The 26,221-nt window shown below is 39.7% G+C and overlaps 1 protein-coding gene across 2 annotated transcripts in view; it reads left to right on the top strand.

The window, feature by feature from the left end:
• Positions 1-26,221, top strand: part of lg22h8orf34 (linkage group 22 C8orf34 homolog) — an 88,686-nt gene extending 62,465 nt beyond the window's left edge. For both annotated transcript variants that reach the window (XM_048175146.1, XM_048175147.1), the window contains exons 10-14: positions 8,657-8,786; positions 15,875-16,347; positions 17,979-18,075; positions 24,739-24,786; positions 25,585-26,221. In XM_048175146.1, the coding sequence (XP_048031103.1) occupies positions 8,657-8,786; positions 15,875-16,347; positions 17,979-18,075; positions 24,739-24,786; positions 25,585-25,592 (756 nt within the window). In that variant the 3' untranslated portion in view covers positions 25,593-26,221. The remainder of the gene's footprint in view (positions 1-8,656; positions 8,787-15,874; positions 16,348-17,978; positions 18,076-24,738; positions 24,787-25,584) is intronic.

Consider the following 26,221-nt stretch of genomic DNA (forward strand, 5'->3'; position numbering starts at 1 on the left):
GTCATTAAATTACGAGAAAAAAGTCATTCAATTATGAGAACAAAATTCTCGTAATTTAACAACTTTTTTCTCATAATTTAATGAGTTTATTCAATTCAGGGTACGTGGCCCCTTTAAATCTTGTGCTCCACGCCCCAAGAGCTCGCGCTTGCCTTAAACAGCATAAACAAAGTTCACACAGCTAATATAACCCTCAAAATGGATCTTTACAAAGTGTTCGTCATGCAGCATGTCTTATCGCGTAAGTATTGTATTTATTTGGATGTTTACATTTGGTTATGAATGAGTTTGATAGTGCTCCGTGGCTAAAGCTAACATTACACACTGTTGGAGAGATTTATAAAGAATGAAGTTGTGTTTATGAATTATACAGACTGCAAGTGTTTAAAAAATGAAAATAATGACAGTCTTGTCTCCGTGAATACAGTAAGAAACGATGGTAACTTTAACCACATTTAACAGTACATTAGCAACATGCTAACAATACATTTAGAAAGACAATTTACAAATATCACTAAAAATATCATGTTATCATGGATCATGTCAGTTATTATTGCTCCATTTGCCATTTTTCGCTATTGTTCTTTCTTGCATACCTAGTCTGATGATTCAGCTGTGCACATCCAGACGTCCTGCCCTTGTGTAATGCATTGAACATGAGCTGGCATATGCAAATATTGGGGGCGTACACTCTGACTGTTACATAACAGTCGGTGTTATGTTGAGATATGCCTGTTCTTTGGAGGTCGTTTAAACAAATGAGATTTATATAATAAGGAGGAAACAATGGAGTTTGAGACTCACTGTATGTCATTTCCATGTACTGTTATTCAACTGTGCCGAGGTAAATTCAATTTTTGAATCTAGGGCACCTTTAAAAACGAGACCTTCCCTGACTTCTTAGTTGTCTATAAAAGCATGTAGACTGATATGACTGGGGACATTTTTGCCAGGAAAATCAAAAGGATGTGATGTTTACATGCATTCCAGAGAAACTCTCTTCCATTCAGTGACACATGAAATGCTTATACAATGTTCAGGATAATGGCAAAAAGGCTGTTTTGTACTGTAATGTCAATGTGTCAAAGGGATTCATTCAAACTATAGTCTCACATAGCCAGATCTATATAGTCTATAGTCTCAAATACACTTTATAATTAAACCAAAATCATAACAGTGTAAGGTAGCACTTTATTTTGATGGTCCACTTTAGACATTCTACTAACTATAAGTAACTTTGCAGCAACTACATGTCAACTAACTCTCATTAGTGTATTACTAGACTGTAACACTTTATTTTGATGCTCCCCCAACAGACATTCTACTGACTATAAGTTACTTTGCAACTACATGTCAATTTTTTCAACTAACCCAAACCCTAACAGTCTACTACAGGCTACCAATACTCTGAGAGTCAGTTGACATGTATTTGCAAAGTTACTTACAGTTACAAATCTGACCATCATAATGGACAGAAGTATTGCTTTAGAATTAACTTGAGACAAAACAAGATGTCTAATCAGTAACTTCCTTTGAACTCAAAGAAAAAGCAGAAAAAGGAAGATAAATAATATATTGGACTGTTTTTATGACCATTTTTCATCTCTCACATCCAGCAAACAAACTTTCAACTAGTTTTAGCAGCCCAGCCCAGAGGGATTGATGCAATGCTGTCGGTGGTATTTGCTTCCTTGCGCCGGGGTGGGCCACCGCTCTTTATTGCGACTCCTTTTCCTTGTGGCAGGTCAGTGTGGGCAGAACACAAGCCTCAGCGCTCTGTGTACATGCTAAACATCACTGTGGCTTGAGCCTGCGGCCTCCAACATGGCCGTAAAGAGCCAGCGCACGCAGATGTGACAGCAGGCAATGAGCCAAGGCAATGTTGTCTCTGTGCGATAAATAGACACAGGCCAATCGCAATGGCAAATGTAAATCCTCGACTTTCCCTCGTGGTTTTTGAACCTGCTTCCAATGAACTGGACTTTTCTGAACAATTATAGCGGCGTTTGATGTTCAGGATAGAAACTCTGCAGCTTTAATAGCCTGTTTAATGGCCTTCGAGAGTGAAGTGTTAGTGCGTTTCCTGTGAGGATTGAGGTGAATGGTGGATCGGTCGGCAGTGGTTCTGCCTGGGATTCTGAACACGAGCACACACGCACAGCATGAGTACTTAAAATGCAAACGGTTGTTGAGTGGTCTCATATTTATCCTCAATCTGCATTTAATTTCTGAAGCAATTGGATCCATGTTTGTGAGTGGACGGAATCCCCATTAAAAGTGGTTGCAAGCTTTGGTGGACCGTTCGGTTTGCTCTTAATCCACAATTGCTCATTGCAAATGTAAAACAGCTTTATTCATTTGGCCAGTATACGGTTTGTCTCTGATCGGTTCACGGGAAATTTATTTGTTGAAACTAGTTTGACTCATTCTGTTCTGAGTCTCACGCACACATCAGGATCAATAAAGACAAATGTCGTTGCAAACCACAGTCGTGCTGAAGGGAATAGCATTACGCTTCCCAAGTATTGCTTCAGTTAGCAAGTATCTAAGATCTACTATGGGTTTGTATAGACAATGACGATCTTAAGTGGAACCAATAAACCACAAGAGAAAGGATTGTGCCAATAAGGCAGAATCAGAAATAAATTATACTTGAATATTAACGCTGACATGCATCTCTTAACAGCAGCCTCATAGTTTATGAAATTGTTTCTGTTAACTGTCATTTATATTTATTTGTTGTTACTGTAAATGTAGACGCTTGTCCATAGAGAAACGTCAAAACATTTGTGAGGGAAGAGTTTTCTTCCCGGCATGTTTGAATGAATGTCTCTTTGAGGGCTTGTGTGTTGAAAGTTTGTTTCGTTGGGTTTGGAGATACTCTGCAGAGTTAAAGTGAGTGTGTGTTTGTATGGTTGTCCTCTTTCTGTATGTTGGACATGACCTGACTTTGCTCTGTTTAAAGTAATAGTGCATTATGGAAGCTGGACTCACGTATTTTGTTTATATGTGTGTATCTTAGGTTTTTTTGGGGTAATATATACTTCCATGTTTGTTTTCATTGGTATTGTGTATAATATGTGAGTAGTGGACATTCATCCATTCATCTGTATGTCCATCTATCCATCTATCCATCCATCCAATGGGCAGTTTCGGTCCTGGAGGGCCACTGTCCTGCTGAGTTTAGCTCTAACCCAAATCAAACACACCTGAAAAAAGCTGAAAAAGGGCCCTGTCCAAAATTGCACACTTAATTTACAGAGTCCGCACTGAATCACACCACAGCAGACTTTTTCCTGACAGTCAAAGCGGCGTTATGTTGCAAAAGTGGGCTAATTCGTAAGTGCAAAATGTGGATTCGTAATTGGGCTAATTTAATGATTATTTAAGAAATAATAATATAAGAACTTTAACATGTTTTACCTTGTGTAAATCAACTTTTCCCCCTAGCTTTTCCCCAAAAACAACACAAAAACATGTTTTGTAGTAGAGCATGACACGCAGTTGTCAGTAGTTAGGCTAACTGGCTAGCCTGCTAGGCTAAATGTTGTTTTTAAGCTTAAAGGTCCCATGGCATGAAAATTTCACTTCATGAGGTTTTTTAACAACCGAGTAAACCGAGCCCTGGGTAAATTGAGAAAATGAAAGCTCAGACGGCCCAATCTGGAATCTTCCCTATATGTCGTCATAAGGGGAAAGGTTACCTCCCCTTTCTCTGCTTTGCCCGCCCATGAGAAAATGAGCTACTACAGTGAGATTCGAGCACAATATATATATTTTTTTCCTCGAGAGACATCATGCCTTGTAAACGAGCGAAGCATGGCAGTTGCTCAGTGTTTGGATGTACAAATGAACACCTTAGTATTTTTTTAGTTCCTTCATCCGAGCCTATGAAGAAACAGTGGGTTCATTTTATTTTCTCTGGTAATGCACCGATACAACTTCCCATAGTTTTGTATGTCTGCGCCACACATTTCACCGACAACTGTTTCCTCAACGTGGGCCAATACAGCCTAGTTACTGTCGCTAATGTAAAGGTAGACAGCATCAAGTATGTGTTCAAATACATGCACTGTAACGCGAGTGTTGTACATTTCTTTGTTGTTTGGATAACCGTTCTGCTGTTAGTGTTATGGCGCACGTGATATCCACATTTCCAGATTGCAGAGCTTGATGTAATTGTAATAAGATTGTAAAAACTTTTAAGATTTATGAAATATAAAATATGTAAACAAATAAATGATGTTGGCATGGTAGCACATTTTCCACAATGGCACCTATCCAAAAAGGTATTTGTAATAATGGCAGAGGTCTGACTAATTTAGTGGCGCTGGTTAGTGTCTATAGCTGATAATTATATATATAATATATATATGATAGCAAATCAGAGCAACATCATGAAGCCAACAATGTAGGCTAGCATTAGCAACATGATAATAACTGTAACATCATACATAAACCAACTAAAGTACCTGTTACGGTATGGTGGTGTAGAGATGAGGCAGATACGGATTTCCACAATAACATAGAGCTTTAATCAAACAAAGGCAAGGAAACACCAAACATAACGTTAACACAACAGAGAACGGACGAGGAGTGAAGGGAGTGAGTGCAATATATGGGAGTGCAGACAATAGAGTCCAGGTGCAGGTGATGAGTGCTGATGAGGAGCTGACGAGGGAAGTGAGTGCAGGTGTGGAGAACAGGAGGATCTTGGGAAATGGAGTCCTTGGAGACAAGGGATCTATAACAGTACTCCCCCCTCCCGGTAGGCGCGACCTCGCGCCGTAGATGGAGACACCGGGAGGGGGCGGGCGCCCTGGAGACCTCATGCAGGTGCAGGGAGAGGAGCGGACAGGAACGGAGGTCTCCAGGGCGGATCCATGAACCATGGCGGGTCTGGAGCCGCGGGCAGCCATGGCGGGTCTGGAGCCGCGGGCTGCCATGGAGGGTCAGGTGCAGCGGGCTGCCATGGAGGGTCAGGTGCAGCGGGCTGCCATGGAGGGTCAGGTGCAGCGGGCTGCCATGGAGGGTCAGGTGCAGCGGGCTGCCATGGAGGGTCAGGTGCAGCGGGCTGCCATGGAGGGTCAGGTGCAGCGGGCTGCCATGGAGGGTCAGGTGCAGCGGGCTGCCATGGCGGAGGCCCACCCACATGTGTGGCGCCCACATGTCCCCCACCCACGGGTACTTGGCCCCCCCCCAAAAAATACTTGGAGAGGTTTATGATCATATTGAGGAGTCTAAGGAATAAAGTCAATATGTGGGTGGAGGAGCATGGAGCTGGTTTGGCGGCGCATGGAGCGGTGGGCTCGGCGGCGGCTGGAGCTGAGGGCTCGGCGGCGGCTGGAGCTGAGGGCTCGGCGGCGGCGGCTGGAGCTGAGGGCTCGGCGGCGGCGGCTGGAGCTGAGGGCTCGGCGGCGGCGGCTGGAGCTGAGGGCTCGGCGGCGGCTGGAGCTGAGGGCTCGGAGAGGGTTGGAGCGGCAGGCTCGGAGAGGGTTGGAGCGGCAGGCTCGGCGGAGACTGGAGCGGCTTGCTCGGCGGAGACTGGAGCGGCTTGCTCGGCGGAGACTGGAGCGGCTTGCTCGGCGGAGACTGGAGCGGCTTGCTCGGCGGAGACTGGAGCGGCTTGCTCGGCGGAGACTGGGGCGGCTTGCTCGGCGGAGACTGGGGCGGCTTGCTCGGCGGAGACTGGGGCGGCTTGCTCGGCGGAGACTGGGGCGGCTTGCTCGGCGGAGACTGGGGCGGCTTGCTCGGCGGAGACTGGGGCGGCTTGCTCGGCGGAAACTGGGGCGGCTTGCTCGGCGGAGACTGGGGCGGCTTGCTCGGCGGAGACTGGAGAGCTTGGCTCGGCGGAGACTGGAGAACTTGGCTCGGCGGAGACTGGAGAACTTGGCTCGGCGGAGACTGGAGAACTTGGCTCTGTCCAAAAGTCTATAAGCCAGGCCACCTCACTAGGTGGCTCGCACAGGGTTGGAGCAGGCTCTGGAGATACTGGAGCGGGCTCTGGAGATACTGGAGCGGGCTCTGGAGACACTGGAGCGGGCTCTGGAGACACTGGAGCGGGCTCTGGAGACACTGGAGCGGGCTCTGGAGACACTGGAGCGGGCTCTGGAGAGACTGGAGCCTCTTTCTTCCTCCTCCTCCGCTTACTGGGCCCAGTAGAGGAATGTGGGTTCCGTGTGGGGCAGGCAGGGAGTTCGCTGGAGGGGTATGCGGAGGAAGCCGGAGGTAGACTGACTGGCCCGGCCAACCGTGTCTCTGGATGGACTAGAGACAGACACCCATCCTGAACCCAATCAACGATAAATTTGGAATCATTTAACCACAAAATGGAATTTATGGTTTCGCTTAAGGAGAAACGATAATCGGGTTCACTAAAACGGATGGTGTCATCATCTAGTCCATCCAGAAACAGGGAGATCAAAACTGCTTCAGGCCAGTCAGACACATAAGCGAGCTCAACGAACTCCTCCACATACCTCTCCAGCGAACGACCAACCTGCAGGAGCCCGATGAGGCGATCGCCGGCCGACAGATGGATGAGAGGCATAGGAGGAGCACGAGCCAGGAAGCCAGGGAAAGTCTCCATCTTTCCTTTGTGGAAATCCAGTCGTTCTATGGTCCGTTCTTCTGTTACGGTATGGTGGTGTAGAGATGAGGCAGATACGGATTTCCACAATAACATAGAGCTTTAATCAAACAAAGGCAAGGAAACACCAAACATAACGTTAACACAACAGAGAACGGACGAGGAGTGAAGGGAGTGAGTGCAATATATGGGAGTGCAGACAATAGAGTCCAGGTGCAGGTGATGAGTGCTGATGAGGAGCTGACGAGGGAAGTGAGTGCAGGTGTGGAGAACAGGAGGATCTTGGGAAATGGAGTCCTTGGAGACAAGGGATCTATAACAGTACCGTATCCAGACACAATATTTTAAACTAACCATTCAGAGACGTCCTGCTGTAGCCGCTGTGTTGCAACTTCTTCATCCGGTGCTTCTCCATCCGGATCAGATTCTGGGTCAAACTGAAACGCTTGAACGACTGCGTGTCTACGAGCCATTGCGATACATCCACTGTCAACATTAGCGCATGGTACAGTGGCTGCAAGCTGGTTAAGGCCACACCCACCCTCCACCTTGCCCCGCCTCTCTCCTCCTCATTAGCATTTAAAGCTACAGACACAGGAATGGCACGTCCTGAGGAAATCTCATTGTGGGACTGGCTTGTAGTGGCTGAAATTCTGCACCAAGGCTGAATTTCGGGAAAGAGACTTCAGATACAGTACTAGGGACCACTATATAAAAGCATCCAAAAAGTAGCATGTCATGGGACCTTTAAAGGTCCCGTTTTTTGTGGTTTTTTGAAGCTTTGTAAAAAAACACAGTATTTTTCACATAATTTACTTATCTGTATACCGCTGTTTCCACTGTCATAAAAACGGGCTGATGACTTCCTTGTTCTATGAAGTCCCTCCTTCAGAAATACGTAACGAGTTCTGATTGTGCCAGTGGTTCCTGTGTTGTGATTCGACAGCTCTGAGCGCACCGTGCCCGGAAAGGTCACGCCTCTTACCATAACGTGGAGATGCACGCGCTCAGTGTTATTGTAAACATGTCTTTAATTTTACCCTATCAATTTGAGCCGGAATCAGACCCGGTGATTGGATTGCGGGATGAAAATAACAGCGTTTCGACGACATGGTGACAAACACACTCTACAAACGCAACTCTTGTGTATTCCTGTGGGCGGAGGTTAGTCAAAAAACTGTTTTAGTGACGTCATTAAAGAAGGAAGTAGAGGGATGTAGTCCAAACTGGCCATTCGATGTAGGCGACTTCTGTTAAATAAAATATCTCGCTTGGCATTGAACTTTGAGCTTTAAAATTTTACAGATTTTATTTATACTCTAACAACAACATTACACACTAACTAAAGTTTGAAACATGGGATCACGAAGAACGGGACCTTTAAAACAACTTGACCTCTTAACTGATTACCACTGAAATATAATACCTAATGTTACCTTTAATATGAAGAGGTTAAAAGATTTTCTTTCTGTTCTTTTTTTTTTGTCTATGATGACATAAGTGGTTATGTGTCTGGCTTTTACAACATTTAACATTTGTATCATGTAAATCAGACTTGTGTCTGGAATAAAATCAGTGTTTTTTACATTGCTGGGCAAGCATGTTCGCAATAAGCTAAATCATTACAAAACAATGTGAATTTGATTAATCTATTGTTTGTATATCATTGGTTTATTCTCCATAGTCTTGAATTGAAAGGCCGTATTCTTAACTCTCCTTAACCACAAGTTTATTATCATGAAACACAGTAATAGTAGGATCTCTATGCTGCCTATCGTCATCCGTTCTCGGACCCCTTGAGTTTATTGATTGTTACTCAAAATCCTCTAACCACTACTAAGCGTCTAGCGCAGTGTTCACAAATAAAAGTTGAGTCCTTGCCGCCATCCAGACTTTCATCCCAAAGAACTGTGGTTTTCAGTGTTTTTCTAATTTCTCTTAAAAAAATAATTGGCCCCCATTATAACAGATATGGCACCGTGTTGTAACCATAAGTAGTATGTAAAAAAGGAGTGAAATTCAAAGCTAATGTGACTCTCTGTACTGTTTCTCGTGTGTGTGCTGTAGCGTCACCCTGTCTGGGCATCGGATGTGAAGCCGATCAGAGGCACGAGCCCCCAGACGCCCAGACGTGCTCTGCAACTCCAGGACTCGCTTTTCTCCAAAGAACTGGAGAACATGGGCAAACATCTTGCCGGTAGGTTTTTAACACACAGACACCCACACACATATAAAACAGGCCACCATTCCATTACAGCCTGACACTGTCAAAGGCCACACATGTGAAAATCTGCTTGCGAACACAAGGATGAAGGCGTCTGATTGTCTAATTGAAAGCTGATCCACCTATTAAAATATGTTGTGGAAAATGGTGACCATCTTTGATTCATTTAATAATGCCACCGCTACACTAGCTTGTTAGTATCGCTGTGAAGTGACAAATCTCTGTCTGTAGATGATCAAGCTCAGCCGGTGGTTTGATCTCGCAGACCTTTGTGTGTGTGTGTGTGTGTGTGTGTGTGTGTGCACGACACTCGTTCGTTTGGTAACCGCTTGAAAGCATTGGGCAAAACCAAAGGCACAAACAGTACCAAGAACTCCAACATGTGTCACACAGTTGTTTGTTTACGCATGTACTGCTTTTTTATTTCGATTCTCTGTCGAACACCGAATACATTTGAAACATATTAAGTATTTAAGAAGGGCACTTTCACTAAGTCATCAGGGCGACAGCTGTGTGTATGTGTGTGTGGATGTGGGAGGTTGACTTTTAAACACAAAAAGTTAACAACCAAACTAGACACGAACATGTAGCTTTTGCACGCATATTTAGCTAATTTAGCTAAATTCATTTGTTATTTTATTTCACTATTTGTTAATTCATTATTTTATTTTATTTGAAATAAACATGAAAATGGAGATTAAAACATTAATTTTTCATATATTTTCATTTGTCTTATGCAAAGTTTTATATATATATTAGTGAGAAGGTTATTTTTTGCCCCTGCCCCTGCCCCTGCCCCTTTAAAGCAGGACACACTTTTGGGGAAAAAGCAAAAGAGAAGAAGAGAAACGAGTTGTATATAAGTTGGTGGCTGTTCATGCTGTTATGCCGATGCTTGCATTTAAAGAAAGAAACGTAAATTATCACCATTGTAACCCGTGTTTTATTTATGTTACCCACTGTGAAGAGACTGGAGTGTTCGCAGATACGGCATTGGAAAATAAGGGTTACATAATTGTTTTTGATTTTTCACCTAGAACTGTTAATTCACTGTGATTAATTATATAAAATAAGATAATGTTTTAAAAATTTCACAGAATTAATCGTGAACCCTGATCCATTTGTAAATTCCCTAACAGGAAATACAAGAACGCATCCAGTCCTTGGACTGGTTTCTATTGACTAATAAAGAAAATTTTTGTAACATCTTTTCACAGTGATGACATGTCTTTAAATTTACTTGGTTTATGGTCTCACGAATGAATGAATGAATGAATGAATGAATGAATGAATGAATGAATGAATGAATGAAATTTGTTATATTTATACAGCAGTTCTTCCTGGTTCTTGAATCTGATTGGCTGAGAGCCATGCGAAATTCTAGTGATAACAGCACTCCTACCTTTTCACTCTGCTTAAAGCAACTGTCATGGCGGCTGAGCAAATCCATCGTATTTTTTTTACAAATACTATACTTGTTGTACCACGAACTGTAGTTTTAAGAGTTTTTCAGATGAGAATGTAGTTATTTAGACCTGAAATATGTGACTCATATTTAATCATAGCGGCAATTTTACAGTTTGTTTAGACATTTTCGGAGATGTGAGCTAAAGGCCGTCAGCAGCCGTTCATGCTCATGTACCTGCCGAGAACAGCTTCATCTCGGCCAGTGCTTCAGGGATTTGCCGCTGGATCTTATAGTGGTTAAAGGTGCAGTGTGTAAATTTTCTCTTTCAGAGAAGCTACGGTGGCCATCTGGCCGACATATCGTCGTCTGAGAGAGCAGAGAGTAGCCTGTGTGAAGCTATGAGGTTTCTTCTTACTTCTGACAAAGAAAGGTCTCTGCTTCTAATAAACTAGACGACTACTACTACTACTACTTCTACTACTACTATTTTGTGCGTATTCAACGTAGTGACGATGCAAGCTGCCTCTAAAAACATGAACGATTTAGAAGAAGAACCACATAGTGAAGAAACACGCTCTGTAGCGTGTTTGTCCATTTAGGGCTGCTGTAGAAACAACTAATGGCGACTTGACATGGAGGAGGGAATGGCTCATTCTAAGGTAATAATAACATAGCGGTTCATTATGTAAGGTCTTTATGTACCACAGAAAACATAGTTATGTATATTATATTGCATTTCTGTCAATAGATCCTCCCACATTTTACACATTGCACCTTTAAACATGTGATATAATTCATTTTGGGTACATAAAATGGGCAATCTTTGGTTTTATTAATCTATTACTTGTTCCTGAGCAATTCAAATTGGGTTATGTTAAATTTAATATTTTAATAGTAAGGCTATATTTATACATCCTGTAGAGCACTGCTTTTGTACGTTTGACTGAATTGTACAATTGTGTTTATTTCCTATTGTCATTTATAACAGCTGTTGTTGTTCATTTAAATATTGTTGTTCAATAAATATTATTTTATATAAATAATATGTTATATTTGGAATCCATTAGTGCGTAATATGGATTGAATGAAAGTTACATTAATACACCATTAGATTGGCGGCAAACTTTACGAGTGAATGAGTCAGTTGCAAGAGACTTTTAAATTGAAAGGGGCTTTTGTTAAAAAAAAAAAAAAGGATGTTGTTTTAGCGCCTGTTATGGAAAATTCCCTTAACTGTAAAACTGACAAATACAAAGATCGCTTTCCTCAGCGGACATTCAAATAGGTTAAATGGTTAAATGGTTAGTTCCAGTCCTTGATTCTGATTGGTCAGTATTTTATTCACGATAAAACACGGCTATGACTGCTTCACCCAACGTTTCTACATTGATACATTTTTTTTTTGCCTTTAATATTTGTATTGTTTGATAACCATTTTATAAATGCAATAAGCCCAATGAAGCCGTGGTTTACAGTGAATTTATAACAGCTAAGAGGTTTTTTTTTAGGCACTCGGCTCCTTCCGCCTATGGCCGAATCACAGCCATACAGCCATATCGCATGGCAACTCGTGTGATATTGCTCATAATAATGCCACACCAATTATTTTTAATATGTGGTGATAACAAATAAAAGGATTAATCTCACGTTTCTTACTGTAAACAGATAGGGCTACTTGAGTATGTGTGTGGGAAGTGTTTATCTATTAATTTCAAGTGTGCTTGTTTTTTCGTGACTGAGTCAGAGGAAACTTATTCTGACATCACTTTGTGGGAGAAGTCGCCCTTGCTCTCAAGATGGCATTGATTTGAAGCCATTTGTCTGTTGAGTTATATCTGAACAGAGCCATCCCCATAAGGCCAGGCATTAGGCTCATTCAACAACCTAATTTACCCCTTTCATGCTTTTATTAGCTGTTAATGTTCTCCGTGTTGAAAGCCAGGCTTCTTCTTTTATCTCATTATTACCACAGTTATGTGGTCAACTTAATCCTCAGACTTCTCTTTAATTTACGATCAGGCTGCTTTGTTTTGTTTTAGGAATTTAAAAGCTTGATATTTGACTTGTGCTCAAAGGACAACATTACTGGCTGTTTTTTAATGGCAGAGAAATGCTTTCCGCCACTTTTGGATAAATAAAGCATCACTTTCAGCTAGCTGGAATTCCTCAGATCTCTCTCTCTCTCTCTCTTTTCCTCTGTGAGATGTGAACACTGTAGATATGTAGGGAGAAAGAATCGGGAATCAAAAAGGTTGCATATGTTCTAAATGATGGGTTTGCGTGCTTGTGGATTGTAGCCTTGTGGGAAGCGCATTTGCTTTTTTTGATCAAGAGCTGTTTATAATAGATTAGATGTGCTGCTTCTTGTTAACTCTCTAAAGTCATCCCTCCTCCTCCGTGACTTTTTTTTTTAGTTTTAGGGTCACTATATATGCTATACTTTCCTTCATCACTAGCTACAATGAATATAATAAATAGTGCTAAATAATAAAACTACTTTGTCAGTAAATGGATGACACAATCAATAATTAAAGGCTATATATAAAATGCAACCAATAGGTATCGAAACTGTGTCGAAGCTTCACGAATCTTGTTTCGAATCAGTGGTTCAGAGTGTGTATCAAACTGCCAAAGTCACGTGATTTATGTAAACGAGGCTTCATTATGTCATAAGTGTTTCGAAACGTTTCGAAATTTCAATGGTTCATGTGACTTTGGCAGTTTGATACGCACTCCAAACCACTGATTCGAAACAAAAGAATCATAAAGCTTTGAAGCTTCATGAAGCAGTGTTTTGAAATCGCCCATCACTAGGTATTGTTAAATAAAGTCATTATTTTGTTTTATTTTTTGGTGCACAAAAAGCATTCTCGTCACTTCATAACATAGTTATAGTTCACCCAAAAATGAAAATTCTGTCATCATTTACCCACCCTCAAGTTGTTCCAAACCTGTATGAATTTCTTTCTTCTGTTGAACACAAAAGAAGATATTTTGACGAATATGGGTAAACAAATGGTTGATGGGCCTCATTGACTTCCATAGTATGGAAAAAATGTGTATATCATGTTTACAGTGAACATAACTGTGGCTCCTATGTTCTCAGCCAAAAGCATCAACTCATTAGGACCCATAAGCTCAACTACGTACTCTTATAAATATCATGTGGGAAACTTTAAACAGTAATACACAAAGACATTTTTCATTTATTTTGTTTCCATTGTCTTTATTTGGATTGGTTTACCATCATCATAAATGATTTATGCCTGTTTAATATTTTCACAACAAATCCTTTCCATCACATATGTGTTTAGGTGAGACATTGCAAGAACAAGTTCCTGTATCCTGTTTAAATGGGACGACAGGGGGTTGTAATTACTTATGACTGACTATAGGCAAAACAATCTAATTATCCATTCACACAATTAGCTGTATCATATATCACAACGATCTGGAATAGTTTCCGTAAAGGGAATTAATTACAAGAGCTGTCTTAGCCAAACTGACATAGACACAGCATTGTGCATTTAGATACATTGTACATTAGTTATCAGGATAACGGACATGTGTTTCATATTTTAGAGTGGAAAACTATCATGATGTTTCTTTGGAGGAAAGAACTGTTTGCTTACAATTTAGGTAGTCAAGGTTTCTGAAACGCATATCAAACTTGTACATACTATTTATAATATGTCACATGTTGTTTCCTCAGAATCCTCAATTCCTCACAGACTGAAAAATGGTTGATGTGTCCAGATGTTCCATCTGAAAATGTGCAACAGACGTTCATAAACAAAAATATTTGACTTGCTACCAAGCAAACAAGTATATTGACATGAAGCAGGCCATATTAAATCGCTCTTGTACTTGTACAAAGTAAACATGCCATCCAATTTACACTTTACAGCTGACAGTAAATACTGCTGCCATGTTAAAAGACCTCGGCAAAACTTCAGGAAATTGTTTTTGTGGTTTTTAATGGAAATCTATGAGTGGTTAGTCAGTACTCTGTCAATACGCTGTTTGTGTGTATTTGAATCAGAAAACAAGCTGACAAATGAGGGTGCATAAGTTTTGGGGAATAACTACTGAAAACTTTTTCACAAATTATTTTACATGTATCTCTTACAGCTAAGCGATCTAAGATAAAAGTAGAACATGCTCGTCTAAAATGTCCACTCTCTTCATATGCAGGTTTTAATTTTTCTGAATCAGTTCATTATAAATATATATATATATATATATATATACACTGATCAGACATAACATTATGACCACTGGCAGGTGAAGTGAATAACACTGATTATCTCTTCATCACGGTCCCTGTTAGTGGGTGGCATATATTAGGCAGCAAGTGAACATTTTGTCCTCAAAGTTGATGTGTTAGAAGCAGGAAAAATGGGAAAGCGTAAGGATTTGAGTGAGTTTGACAAGGACCAAATTGTGATGGCTAGATGACTGGGTCAGAGCATCTCCAAAACTGCAGCTCTTGTGGGGTGTTCCTGGTCTGCAGTGGTCAGTATCTATCAAAAGTGGTCCAAGGAAGGAGCAGTGGTGAACCGGTGACAGGGTCATGGGCGGCAAAGGCTCATTGGTGCAAGTGGGGAGCGAAGGCTGGCCCGTGTGGTCCGATCCAACAGACGAGCTACTGTAGCTCAAATTGCTCAAGAAGTTAATGCTGGTTCTGATAGAAAGGTGTCAGAATACACATGTATTGCAGTTTTTTACGTATGGGGCTGCAAAGCCGCAGACCAGTTAGGGTGCCCATGATGACCGTGATGAGCATCAGAACTGGACCACGAAGCAATGGAAGAAGGTGGCCTGGTCTGATGAATCACATTTTCTTTTACATCACGTGGATGGCCGGGTGCGTGTGCTTCGCTTACCTGGGGAACACATGGCACCAGGATGCACTCTGGGAAGAAGGCAAGCCGGCGGAGGCACTGTGATGCTTCTGCTAGGAAACCTTGGATCCTGCCATCCATGTGGATGTTACTTTGACACGTACCACCTACCTAAGCATTGTTGCAGACCTTGTACACCCTTTCATGGAAACAGTATTCCATGGTGGCTCTGGCTTCTTTCAGCAGGATAATGCACCCTGCTGCAAAGCTAAAATTGTTCAGGAATGTTTTGAGGAGCACAACGAGTTTGAGGTGTTGACTTGCCCTCCAAATTCCCCAGATTTCAATCCAATCCAAGCATCTGTGGGATGTGCTGAACAAACAAGTCTGATCCATGGAGGCCCCACCTTGCAACTTATAGGACTTAAAGGATCTGCTGCTAACATCTTGGTGCCAGATACCACAGCACACCTTTAGGAGTCTAGTGGAGTCCATGCCTCGACAGGTCAGGGCTGTTTTGGCAGCAAAAGGGAGACCAACACAATATTGGGAAGGTGGTCATAATGTTATGCTTGACTGGTGTATTTTCAGTATAATATTAAGTCCAGCAGTGTCTCAAATGAATTAGTAAATCCTTTTTTTCTCCCAAACTGCTGCTTTGAAGCTATGTGTATTGTATAAATAAAGTTAATCGCAGTTTATGCATTTAGTCATGTCCCATATAACCTATTACCAAAATGTTTACAAGCCAAGACTATTATTGTCCCCTAGTTGGTAATTGTTACTTTCTATTGTCTTGATTTCTTCAGAGGTGGAGAAGGACTTGGCCAAGCTGGCAGAGCAAGGGAAGCTGAACCGAAGTCCAAACAGCCCTCACAGGAGTTTGCTTTTAACCCCCCTCTTCCACACCACCAACACTCTGCCTGTGCTCGGACAGACGTCCAGACCACAGTCTCCCAGCAGCCTTTCCACAAAGACCACAGGCCTGCCCCTTCACAACACTAAGCCCACAAGCCTAGTCACGGGCCGGACATCTCCCAGCAACCCCAGCAGCCGTGCCCAGACCCCTAGTGGAGCACGGACGCCCAGCAGACCTTTGACCCCCAATAGTCTCATGATGCGCTCGTTTACTGCCGGAAGCCACGGAAACACAGAACGCTTGTACGGTCGCTCTAGAAGCAGACCTGTCACGCCGACAGGACAGATAACCAGACCAATCCTCACACCTCCAGGCCTGAGCACTACAGATTTATATGGAGGTCTATGGAGCACACTGACAGAGGTACACACACACACATTTGGAGACATTACAAAGACATAATGATTGCTATACTGTACAAACTGTATATTCTATCCCCTAACCTCAAACCTACCTATCACAAAAAACTTTCTGCATTTTTACATTTTCAAAAAACATCACTTAGTATGATTATGAGCTGTTTTTCTCATGGGGACCAAAAAAATGTCCCCACAAGGACAAGGATTTCGCATATTGCCATTATTGTGGGGACATGTTGTCCACACATGTCAATTCTATTCTCATAAAGTCTAAAGGCTTTTTTTAAATCTCAGAAATAAATTTGGATAGCTGGATACATTTGAGAAAATGTGAAGCTCTACATTTGGTAACCCTGTAAACCTCAGGTTACTGGGTTCAGAAACACACACACACACACACACACACACACACACACACACACACACACACACACACACACACACACACACACACACACACACACACACACACACACACACACACACTCACTGTTACTGGTTAGTTTTTAAAAGCTGTAGGATGTCTTATATTCTATTGTCCATGTCTGATTATGGCCTATTCATCTTATGCTCAATTGAGATTAAGCAATATAATATAAGAGGATCCACTGGAAACTAAAGGACAGATTTACAGATGACTACTCTTGGTATGAAAAAAGAAGGGAGTCTGGCATTTCCGGGTTTCCACTTTCTTTCTCTTTTATTTTTTGGTACTAGGGCTTGTTAATAAATCCAAAGCTCATTTTAAAGTCTTTAATAGCCACAAACAGGAATCATATTGTTAGCTCATATTCTTATGACTGATGAGATTATGAAAACATAAATGCACTGATCATGCTCTGATTCCACCCACCTGGTCCCACAGCTGTTATAGTAGTTAAGCTCCTGAATAAGAAAAAGAAATATGCACCTGTACATCTCATTCAAGTCAGAATGGGATCCACAGGAAAAGATGTCAGATGATTTGTCCTTCTTTTCTTTTTTCCTATAAATGATTTAGCATTTAAATGCGGCGTAGATCTATGAGCGCTTCCTGTCTGGCCTGTACCAGTGATACTTTTAATGCTGAAAAATAAGAAGACATAAAAGTATTTAAAAGGGAATAGGGTGCAATTTATTCATTAGAGGTTGGCTCAGAGGATTTGACCCAGAGGTATACTTATTTCAAAAGAAAATAAAAACATCTGTAGAACGAATGGACCTGACATGTACATTCACCGGCCCTCAATGTCTTTGGTTTCCAGTTCACAGGGGATTTCATTGCTTTTCAATTGCTACCTTTCTGCACAAGCAATAGCAGTGTTCACTGATACATTAATACACTTCCGGAAATTATGTCCTTTAAGACCCTATGAAATCAAAATTGGAGTTTTGTGGTATTAAGTTGATGTGTGTTGGCTGTAAGGCTATATATACCCAAAACCCATTTTAAACCAGCCAATAGACCCACCTCACCATTTAGCTTAAGCTGGTTTAAATATTCTTTTTTTCCTCCTGCAAAGCCCTAAAAGCATTTGGACATACAGTATTTGACACATTTAAATTCAGACTTAATTTATTTGCATTGGATAACAAAATAACAAATCAATTTGCCATTATGATTTATATCTCTGGTTCTATCATATGTGTTACTAGGATGAGTTTTACCAGCAGTTGCAGGCGGTCAGGAAGCCCTGGCGCATCCCTGGTGAAACAGAGAGTGACTGTCTGGAACCACCTGAGCAAGACAAGTGTGAGTATTACAAATCTGACCCCGTCCCATTCAATGACTGTCATAGCATAATGATTTGAGGGGCAAATTCGCTAAATCACTTTTATGTATTCTAGCTCAAAAACAAAACCTGTGTCCTATTTATGAACATCCCAGTTCATTCAGTTTATAACCAGTTCCTAAATGCAGCAAAAAACAAAACAAAAAAAAAAACGCTTATTTTCTGTATAAATCATATAATAGGATTCTAAATGGTCATGTTTTTAACATTCATCAGCTAGAACAAAAAGTGATTCCAGCGTTATCGTTTTTCTGTGTCATTATTGTTGTGGTGTGGACTTTCCCTATTCTTATAGAATTTAAGATTATTAAAACTTTATCGTTAATTATATTAAGCAGTGCAATCAGGTGCAATTCATTTTTACTGAACAAGTACCCTGTTTCATATTCAACATAAAAAATAACTTAAGTGTCATAATATTTTTGTTAGTTTAATTATATAGTAATTCTTATGAACAGTGTTGGGGAAAGTTACTTTTATAAGTAATGCATTACCAAATTTGCTTTACTCCCTAAAAAAGTAACTAATTGCATTACTTAGTTAATTTTTTTTATGGAAAGTAACGTGTTACGTTACTTTTGCGTTGCTTTTTTCTCATCTGGGCTTGGCTTGCTTGTTTGTTTTTTAATAACGGAAAAATTAAAGTTCTATTTTTGGCAAATGTAAAGGCCTTTCACACCAAAAGTGAAAAGAATAAGCCTCAGGCTGAAGGAAATGCAAATTCAAGCCCGTACAGTAAGGTGCAGCTCAAACAAACCTTTCAGCTGAGCTGCCATTCTGGATTGCAGAAGAACAGGATGCAGGAGAAAAATGTTCAATATTCTTACTTCAGCAATAAAAAAAGAGAAGAAACAAATGTGATGTTTAACTAAAGTCATTCTTGCTTATTAGAATGATTGAACTGGATCATCGAAGGTCAGCAGCAAAGACATTGGTTAATAAAGTGAGATTAAATACATACAGTACAGTCCAAAAGTTTGGAACCACTAAGATTTTTAATGTTTGTAAAAGAAGTTTCGTCTGCTCACCAAGGCTACATTTATTTAATTAAAAATACAGTAAAAAACAGTAATATTGTGAAATATTATTACAATTTAAAATAACTGTGTACTATTTAAATATATTTGACAAAGTAATTTATTCCTGTGATGCAAAGCTGAATTTTCAGCATCGTTACTCCAGTCTTCAGTGTCACATGATCCTTCAGAAATCATTCTAATATGCTGATTTGCTGCTCAATAAACATTTATGATTATTTTCAATGTTGAAAACAGTTGTGTACTTTTTTTTTCAGGATTCCTTGATGAATAGAAAGTTCAAAAGAACAGCATTTATCTGAAATACAAAGCTTCTGTAGCATTATACACTAGTGTTCAAAAGTTTGGGGTCAGTAAGAATTTTTATTTTTATTTTTTTTTAAAGAAATTAAAGAAATGAATACTTTTATTCAGCAAGGATGCATTAAATCAATCAAAAGTGGCAGTAAAGACATTTATAATGTTACAAAAGATTAGATTTCAGATAAACACTGTTCTTTTGAACTTTCTATTCATCAAATAATCCTGAAAAAAAATATTGTACACAAATATTTTGTACAATTGTACACATTAAATGTTTCTTGAGCAGCAGATCAGCATATTAGAATGATTTCTGAAGGATCATGTGACACTGAAGACTGGAGTAATGATGCTGAAAATTCAGCTTTGCCATCACAGGAATAAATTACTTTGTGAAATATATTCAGATAGAAAACAGTTACTTTAAATTGTAATAATATTTCACAATATTACTGTTTTTACTGTATTTTTAATTAAATAAATGTAGCCTTGGTGAGCAGATGAAACTTCTTTTAAAAACATTAAAAATCTTAGTGGTTCCAAACTTTTGGACTGTACTGTAAATGTGCAATTTAACATATTATTGCAGGTTTACATAAGTATATTCTGAGTTTGCATTTCACTGTTTTATTCATTTTGAGAAATAACGAATCTGTTTTTGTGCAAGTGAGATGAGTAAATGACTGCTCTCATTCAGTCTAGAATTACAAAAACCATAAATTTTACACAGCTATCAGTCAATAAATGGCAAAACAAAGTAACTTGTAACACTGCTTATGAATATAGTAAAAATCTCTCTACAGTGCCGTTTATGGATTGGCAAGTCTAAGACTCTGTAGAGGCCTATTAATGACGATATCTGAGCTCTCGTCCCTTGGAAATAAATGAGTTAGGTTGAGGGAGCCACTTCCAAATAGTACTTTTATGGTTTCTCTGTCTCAAAGTCTCCATATACGCAAGACTGCAGCATGTGTGGCTCGGCGGTTGAAAAACATCGAACACTTTAATTATGTTGATATGGTTTCATGAACATATCTTAGATCTCCATTCCAGTTGATGTCTGAAAGATTTAAGCATGGTTGGAATCATTAGAGGATTATTATTTGTCCAAATCACAGTCCGTCATCGCTAATAAATACCCCTGGCCTCATTTTTCACTCTTTGAACGTGACATGGCCAGAATCTCTATGTCCCTCATGAGCCATTAGTCTGTTAATGACCTCAATATTGTAGCATATCAAAGCTCCAGCCCTGAGAGAGCGTCTTTGAGTTCATGGATTATGCAAGAATGATTGTGATTTTTATCAGATGAGGACAACTATCTGTTACTTTATGGGCTTTTTCATGATAACAGAATGCCAAGTGCAAAACAAAATGCTAAGGACGAACATAGTTTCTGAGAAAATGTTACTGTGGATTCTGTATCTTTTCCACTTAAACTCAAAAGCACTTTTAGACAAATATTTGTTGTAGATCTGGTATAATATTTCTTTGGTAAACAAATGATTTCCACATATGTTTGGAACACAAAATCACACTGCCAGAGAAACGTCCAAAGATTTCTAGACAGAGCAAAACATTGTACAAACAATCAAATCCAACACATGACAGGCAGCTCCATTTTGCCAAAAACATATCTTGCATAAAATAAGTATATTGTGCTAACAGTCTCTACAGGCATGCTTGCTGGAACTGTCATGCCAGCCTAGTTATTTAAAGGAACATGAGGCGCAGTCTGTTAGTGAGAACGCCTGGCATTGCCAACCACAGGACGTGACAAAATACCACTTGGCATTTATAACATTTGCTGATTGACTGTTGACACTGTCTTTTGGAGTTTAGCCTGTGCCAACATAGGTTTCTGAATAGGCATCAAGTGCATGGCAAAGAACAAGATCCATAACAATTTCCTGTTATTGCAGAAACACCCACAATGGGGTAACCACTAACCCTTAAAACATTTAAGTCAATGCTCCATTCCTTTTGAATTTCATGCCTTTAACATAACGGCTCCATTTCCTAATTGGAACTGATACTCTGGCTCATGATCAGTAGAGAGTCTGGTTTCTCAAATTTAATATTTTAGTAGTTTGATTTTAGTAGTAAAATGTTTACATATTTTACTGTGGCTGATCAGCAGGCCCACACGGAATCTATGTGTAGAAACGTGTGGAAAGGAAGCATGGTTGTTATCCACAACCTCCTCCTTTTTTGTATTCATTTAAAGGGTTAGTTCACCCACAAATGAAAATTCTGAAATAATTTACCTACCCTCATGTTGTTCCAAACCCGTAAGACTTTCATTCATCTTTGGAACATAAATAAAGATATTTTTTAATGAGAGATTTCTGTCCCTCCATTGATAGTCTACCCACTTTAACACTTCAAAAAGATAGATTTTTTGCTTTTATTCACGTATAAACATTGACCAACAAACATAAGCAGAAGCTCAACCAAACTTGCTTGACGCGTGAGAACAATCCTCTTGTGTAAGCTCAAACGTGCTTCGTAACACACAAGAATGAACCTCATTTGTTCTCGCACGTCAAGCAAGCATGATTGACCTTCTGTTTACCATAACTGATGTGTGTGTTGATGAATGTTTATGTGTGAATAAAAGCCTAAATTAAATCTGTTCATCATATAAATTCATATGGATTAGTTTTGCGATCTCTTTATGAACTTTTTGAAGTGTCAAAGTGCTAGTTGCATAGGCTGTCAATGGAGGGACAGAAATCTCTGAGATTTCATTAAAAAATCTTCATTTGTGTTTTGAAGATGAACGAAAGCATTACAAGTTCGGAAAAATATGAGGGTGCGTAAATGATAACAGAATTTTCATTTTTGGGTGAACTTTTTTTTATTGTAAATTATTTTTAAAAATGAAACTTTCATATATTCTAGATTCTCTACATGTAAAGTAAAACATTTCAAAAGTTTTTTTATTTTTTTTATTTTGATGATTAGAGCGTACAGCTCATGAAAGTCCAGTATCTCAAAATATTAGAATATTTCCTAAGATCAATCAAAAAATGGATTTTCAAAACAGAAAAGTTCAAGTTCTTTAAAGTATGTTCATTTGTGCAATCAATACTTGGTCGGCAGCACATATTACAGCAAATGACTTGCTCATAGCACAAATTACAGCATCAGTGAAGTGTGGCATGGAAGAGATCAGCCTGTGGCGCTGCTGAGGCACTATTGAGCCTTCGGATCATCTGTATATTGTTGGATCGACTGTTTCTCATCTTTCTCTTGAAAATATCCCATAGATTCAGGGGTCAGGCATGTTGGCTGGCCAATAAAACACAGTAATATCATGGTCAGCAAACCACTTGGAAGTGGTTTTTGCACTGTGGGCAGGTGCTAAAGTCCTGCTGGAAAAGGAAATCAGCATCTCCATAAAGCTTGTAAGCAGATGGAAGCATAAAGTGCTCCAAAATCTCCTGGAAGATGGCTGCATTGACTTTGCACTTGATAAAACACAATGGACCAACACCAGCAGATGTCACGGCCCCCCAAATCATTACTAACTTCAGAAACTTCACACTAGACTTCAAGCAGCTTGGATTCTGTGCCTCTCCAGTCTTCCTTCAGACTCTGGGACCATGATTTCAACATGAAATGCAAAATTTACTTTTATCTGAAAAGAGGACTTTCAACCACTGTTCACTGTCCAGTTCTTTTTCTCCTTAGCCCAGGTAAGATGCTTCTGACGTTGTTTCTGTTTCAAGTGGCTTGGTAGTCCTTTTCCTGAAGATGTCTGAGTGTGGTGACTCTTGATGCGCTGACTCCGGCTTCATTTGACTCATTGTGAAGCTCTCCCAAGTGTTTGAATCGGCTTTACTTGACAGTATTCTCAAGCTTGTGGTCATCCCTGTTGCTTGTGCACCTTTGCCTACCCAATTTCTTCCTTCCAGTCAACTTTGCATTTAATATGCTTTGATACATCACTCTGTAAACAGCCACCACATTCAGTAATGACCATCTGTGACTTACTCTCGTTGTGGAGGGTGTCAATGATTGTCTCCTGGACCATTGCCAAGTCAGCAGTCTTCCCCATTAGTGTGGTTTCAAAGAACAAGAGATACCCGGAATTTATACTGTAGGGATGGTCATTTAATGAAACTCAAATGTAAATATTCTAATATTTTGAGATACTGGATTTTGGACTTTCATTAGCTGTACGCTCTAATCAACAAATAAAAAAAAAAAAATTAAAAAAAACGTTTGAAATGTTTTACTTTACATGTAGGGAATCTAGTATAAATGAAAGTTTCATTTTTTAAAATAATTTACAATAAAAAAATGAACTTTTTCATGATATTCTAATTATATGACCAGCACCTGTATATATTGATTTATTTGGAAGTTTTCATTTGCCTATACAAGTATACAATGCCAAAGTCCCTGTATGGCAAGTCCTTTCACTTGGCGGCCATCCTTGATCCTCTTGGGCAGCTATTTGAATGGGGAAACATCACAATCTCCAAAGCTGTTCACCAGGCTTATGATTAAACTTCACATTTGAAACCACCATATTTGAAATCTGACAACAATTTTGTTTCTAAAATCATGACAAAAAAAACTACATTTTTTTCAGGCTGGGCCAGCCATAAGTGCACATCTCAGAACACTGACAGTGATGCCATGACTTTACCAATTGAGCGTTCGCAAAGACCCGCCCCCTTTAGTTACTGTTGCTATGTCCGATAAGCCCGACAGATGAGACAGAAGCAGGTTACTTTTGATATGAAACAAAGTCTCAAATTTCAAATTTTGTAATTTTTAAAGAAATTTAAATAACTTTTTTGTGGCTCTTTAATGTGTCGTGACAGATCACTGTAGCGCATCAGCCTAGATCAATTTAGTACATTTTACCATTTTTAACCTGTTTTACCATTTTTCTTCTGTTTTCCTGCCAAAATCAATGCAGAAAACGTTCACAAATTTCATTTGAAAATTATGGTTTAGCTTACTCTACTGTTCAAAAGTTTGGGGCATAAGTTTTGTACCTATGGAAAACATGACTGTATTATCGTCATTGTTTATTTGCAAATAATTGTGAATAAAATAATATATTATCAGTGATAAATGCTGGTGGAAAAATGACAGTAAACATCTTTTTAAACTCACTTTTGTTACTCTTTTTGCTGCTTTTTCTCTGTTTTAGGGTTTTGAGGTTCAAATGCTGATGTCTCATTGTATTATATTGGATTATATGTTCGCAAATGCTCAGCATGAAACCATTTTCTAACTTTTCTTCTCTATTTTGGCTCTTTTTAGGTAATCCAAGTGGAGTGAGGGATGCCAGCAAGAGATCGGTGTTCTCAGGTAAGCATTCCAACACATCAGTCCATCATCCTCACAGACGGCCAACTAATTGCCATTTGAGTGAATCTTATGAATCTTAGCCTCTGACAAACATCTGAAAATGTAGATCGTATACTCTTGCAATATGCATACTCCAAAGACAAGAAAGAGTTAGAAACATTCAGTTAAAATATGAATACTAGCTTGTTTATATAATGATGCTATGGTATTTAGCATTCCTTCACGTTATGATTGTTAAAATTAAAATAGCCAAAGAGTTGCTCAGCCCTGGTTTATGCATTTGCTAGATATATATCACCCAGAATACACTGTGATATCACTTTTATAACAGGTCTCTAGAGTCTGAGACTACATGAGGTCCCAGTGTTTTGGAAAGAGACCGTCCAATGGTCTTTTCTGTTGACTTAGCTGGGTGCCACTCGAGCATGTGGCAGTTGAGAGTCACGGTAATGACGAAAGTGTCTCCTCTGTGGTTTGACTCCTCGTGCCCAGCCGAGGTTTTACAGTTGGAGAGGGCAGACAAGCCTGTACAGTCACATGTCAGCTTTGTGGTGGAACGGGGCTAACCGACCCAAAGCTGGGTGCCGATTCCTCTGACCTCATCCATACACACGCCCGTGAATGTGCAGCATGACATGGATCAGCTCATTTTTCCATTCTCACATTTATCTTTGACATGTTCAAATATTAAAGGCTGTTTTTATGGTAATTACCAAGGTTGTTATGCTTATTAGTGGTCATGTGGAACTGACGTCAGTCTCCAGGCAACTGATGTTTTTGTCTTTGTGCTTTCTACAGGCTTGTAACGGTGTGTATGGAGGACACAGACCCAATCAAACATTTATGCAATTTAAAGGGGCATTCGAATATTGTGAGTCAGCAAAAGACACTTATTTTTTTAATTTTGACCAGAGGAAAGATTGTGTACTTTTTCCACAGAGGCCAATATTTCTTAGAAATAAAAATGTTACAACCATTTGAAATTCTAGAATGTAATGTGTTTATCAGAATAAGATAAGCCTGCACTTGAACTTTTTTGTCTGTTAGCATGCTTCTTGTCTGTTCATAAAAGTATTTATTGCTGCCTTGCATAACTAAACACAATTTATCACATGATGTGCCAAATCAAAGGTTGATAAAGGGATTTTTGATAAGCCTTTTCAATAAAAATCAACAAAAGTGGGCGTTTTATGGCATTAGCAGAGAATTTGAATGTCACAAATGTTCCTGTATGTATAATGTTGGACATGCACAGCACTGCCCCTGCTGACCTCAGCATGACACTCTCTCATTCCCAACAGCATTGTGTGTCTACAACTGGAGAGGACACATTTCTAATGAACTTACTTTGACTTTTATACCCACAGAAATATATGTAGCCTGTTACACCTGTTATATCCTTGTATAATGCAAAATAAAATAAGATTTGTATAAA

Source organism: Megalobrama amblycephala, linkage group LG22 (genome assembly GCF_018812025.1).
Source record: "Megalobrama amblycephala isolate DHTTF-2021 linkage group LG22, ASM1881202v1, whole genome shotgun sequence".
Classification (NCBI taxonomy): domain Eukaryota; kingdom Metazoa; phylum Chordata; class Actinopteri; order Cypriniformes; family Xenocyprididae; genus Megalobrama; species Megalobrama amblycephala.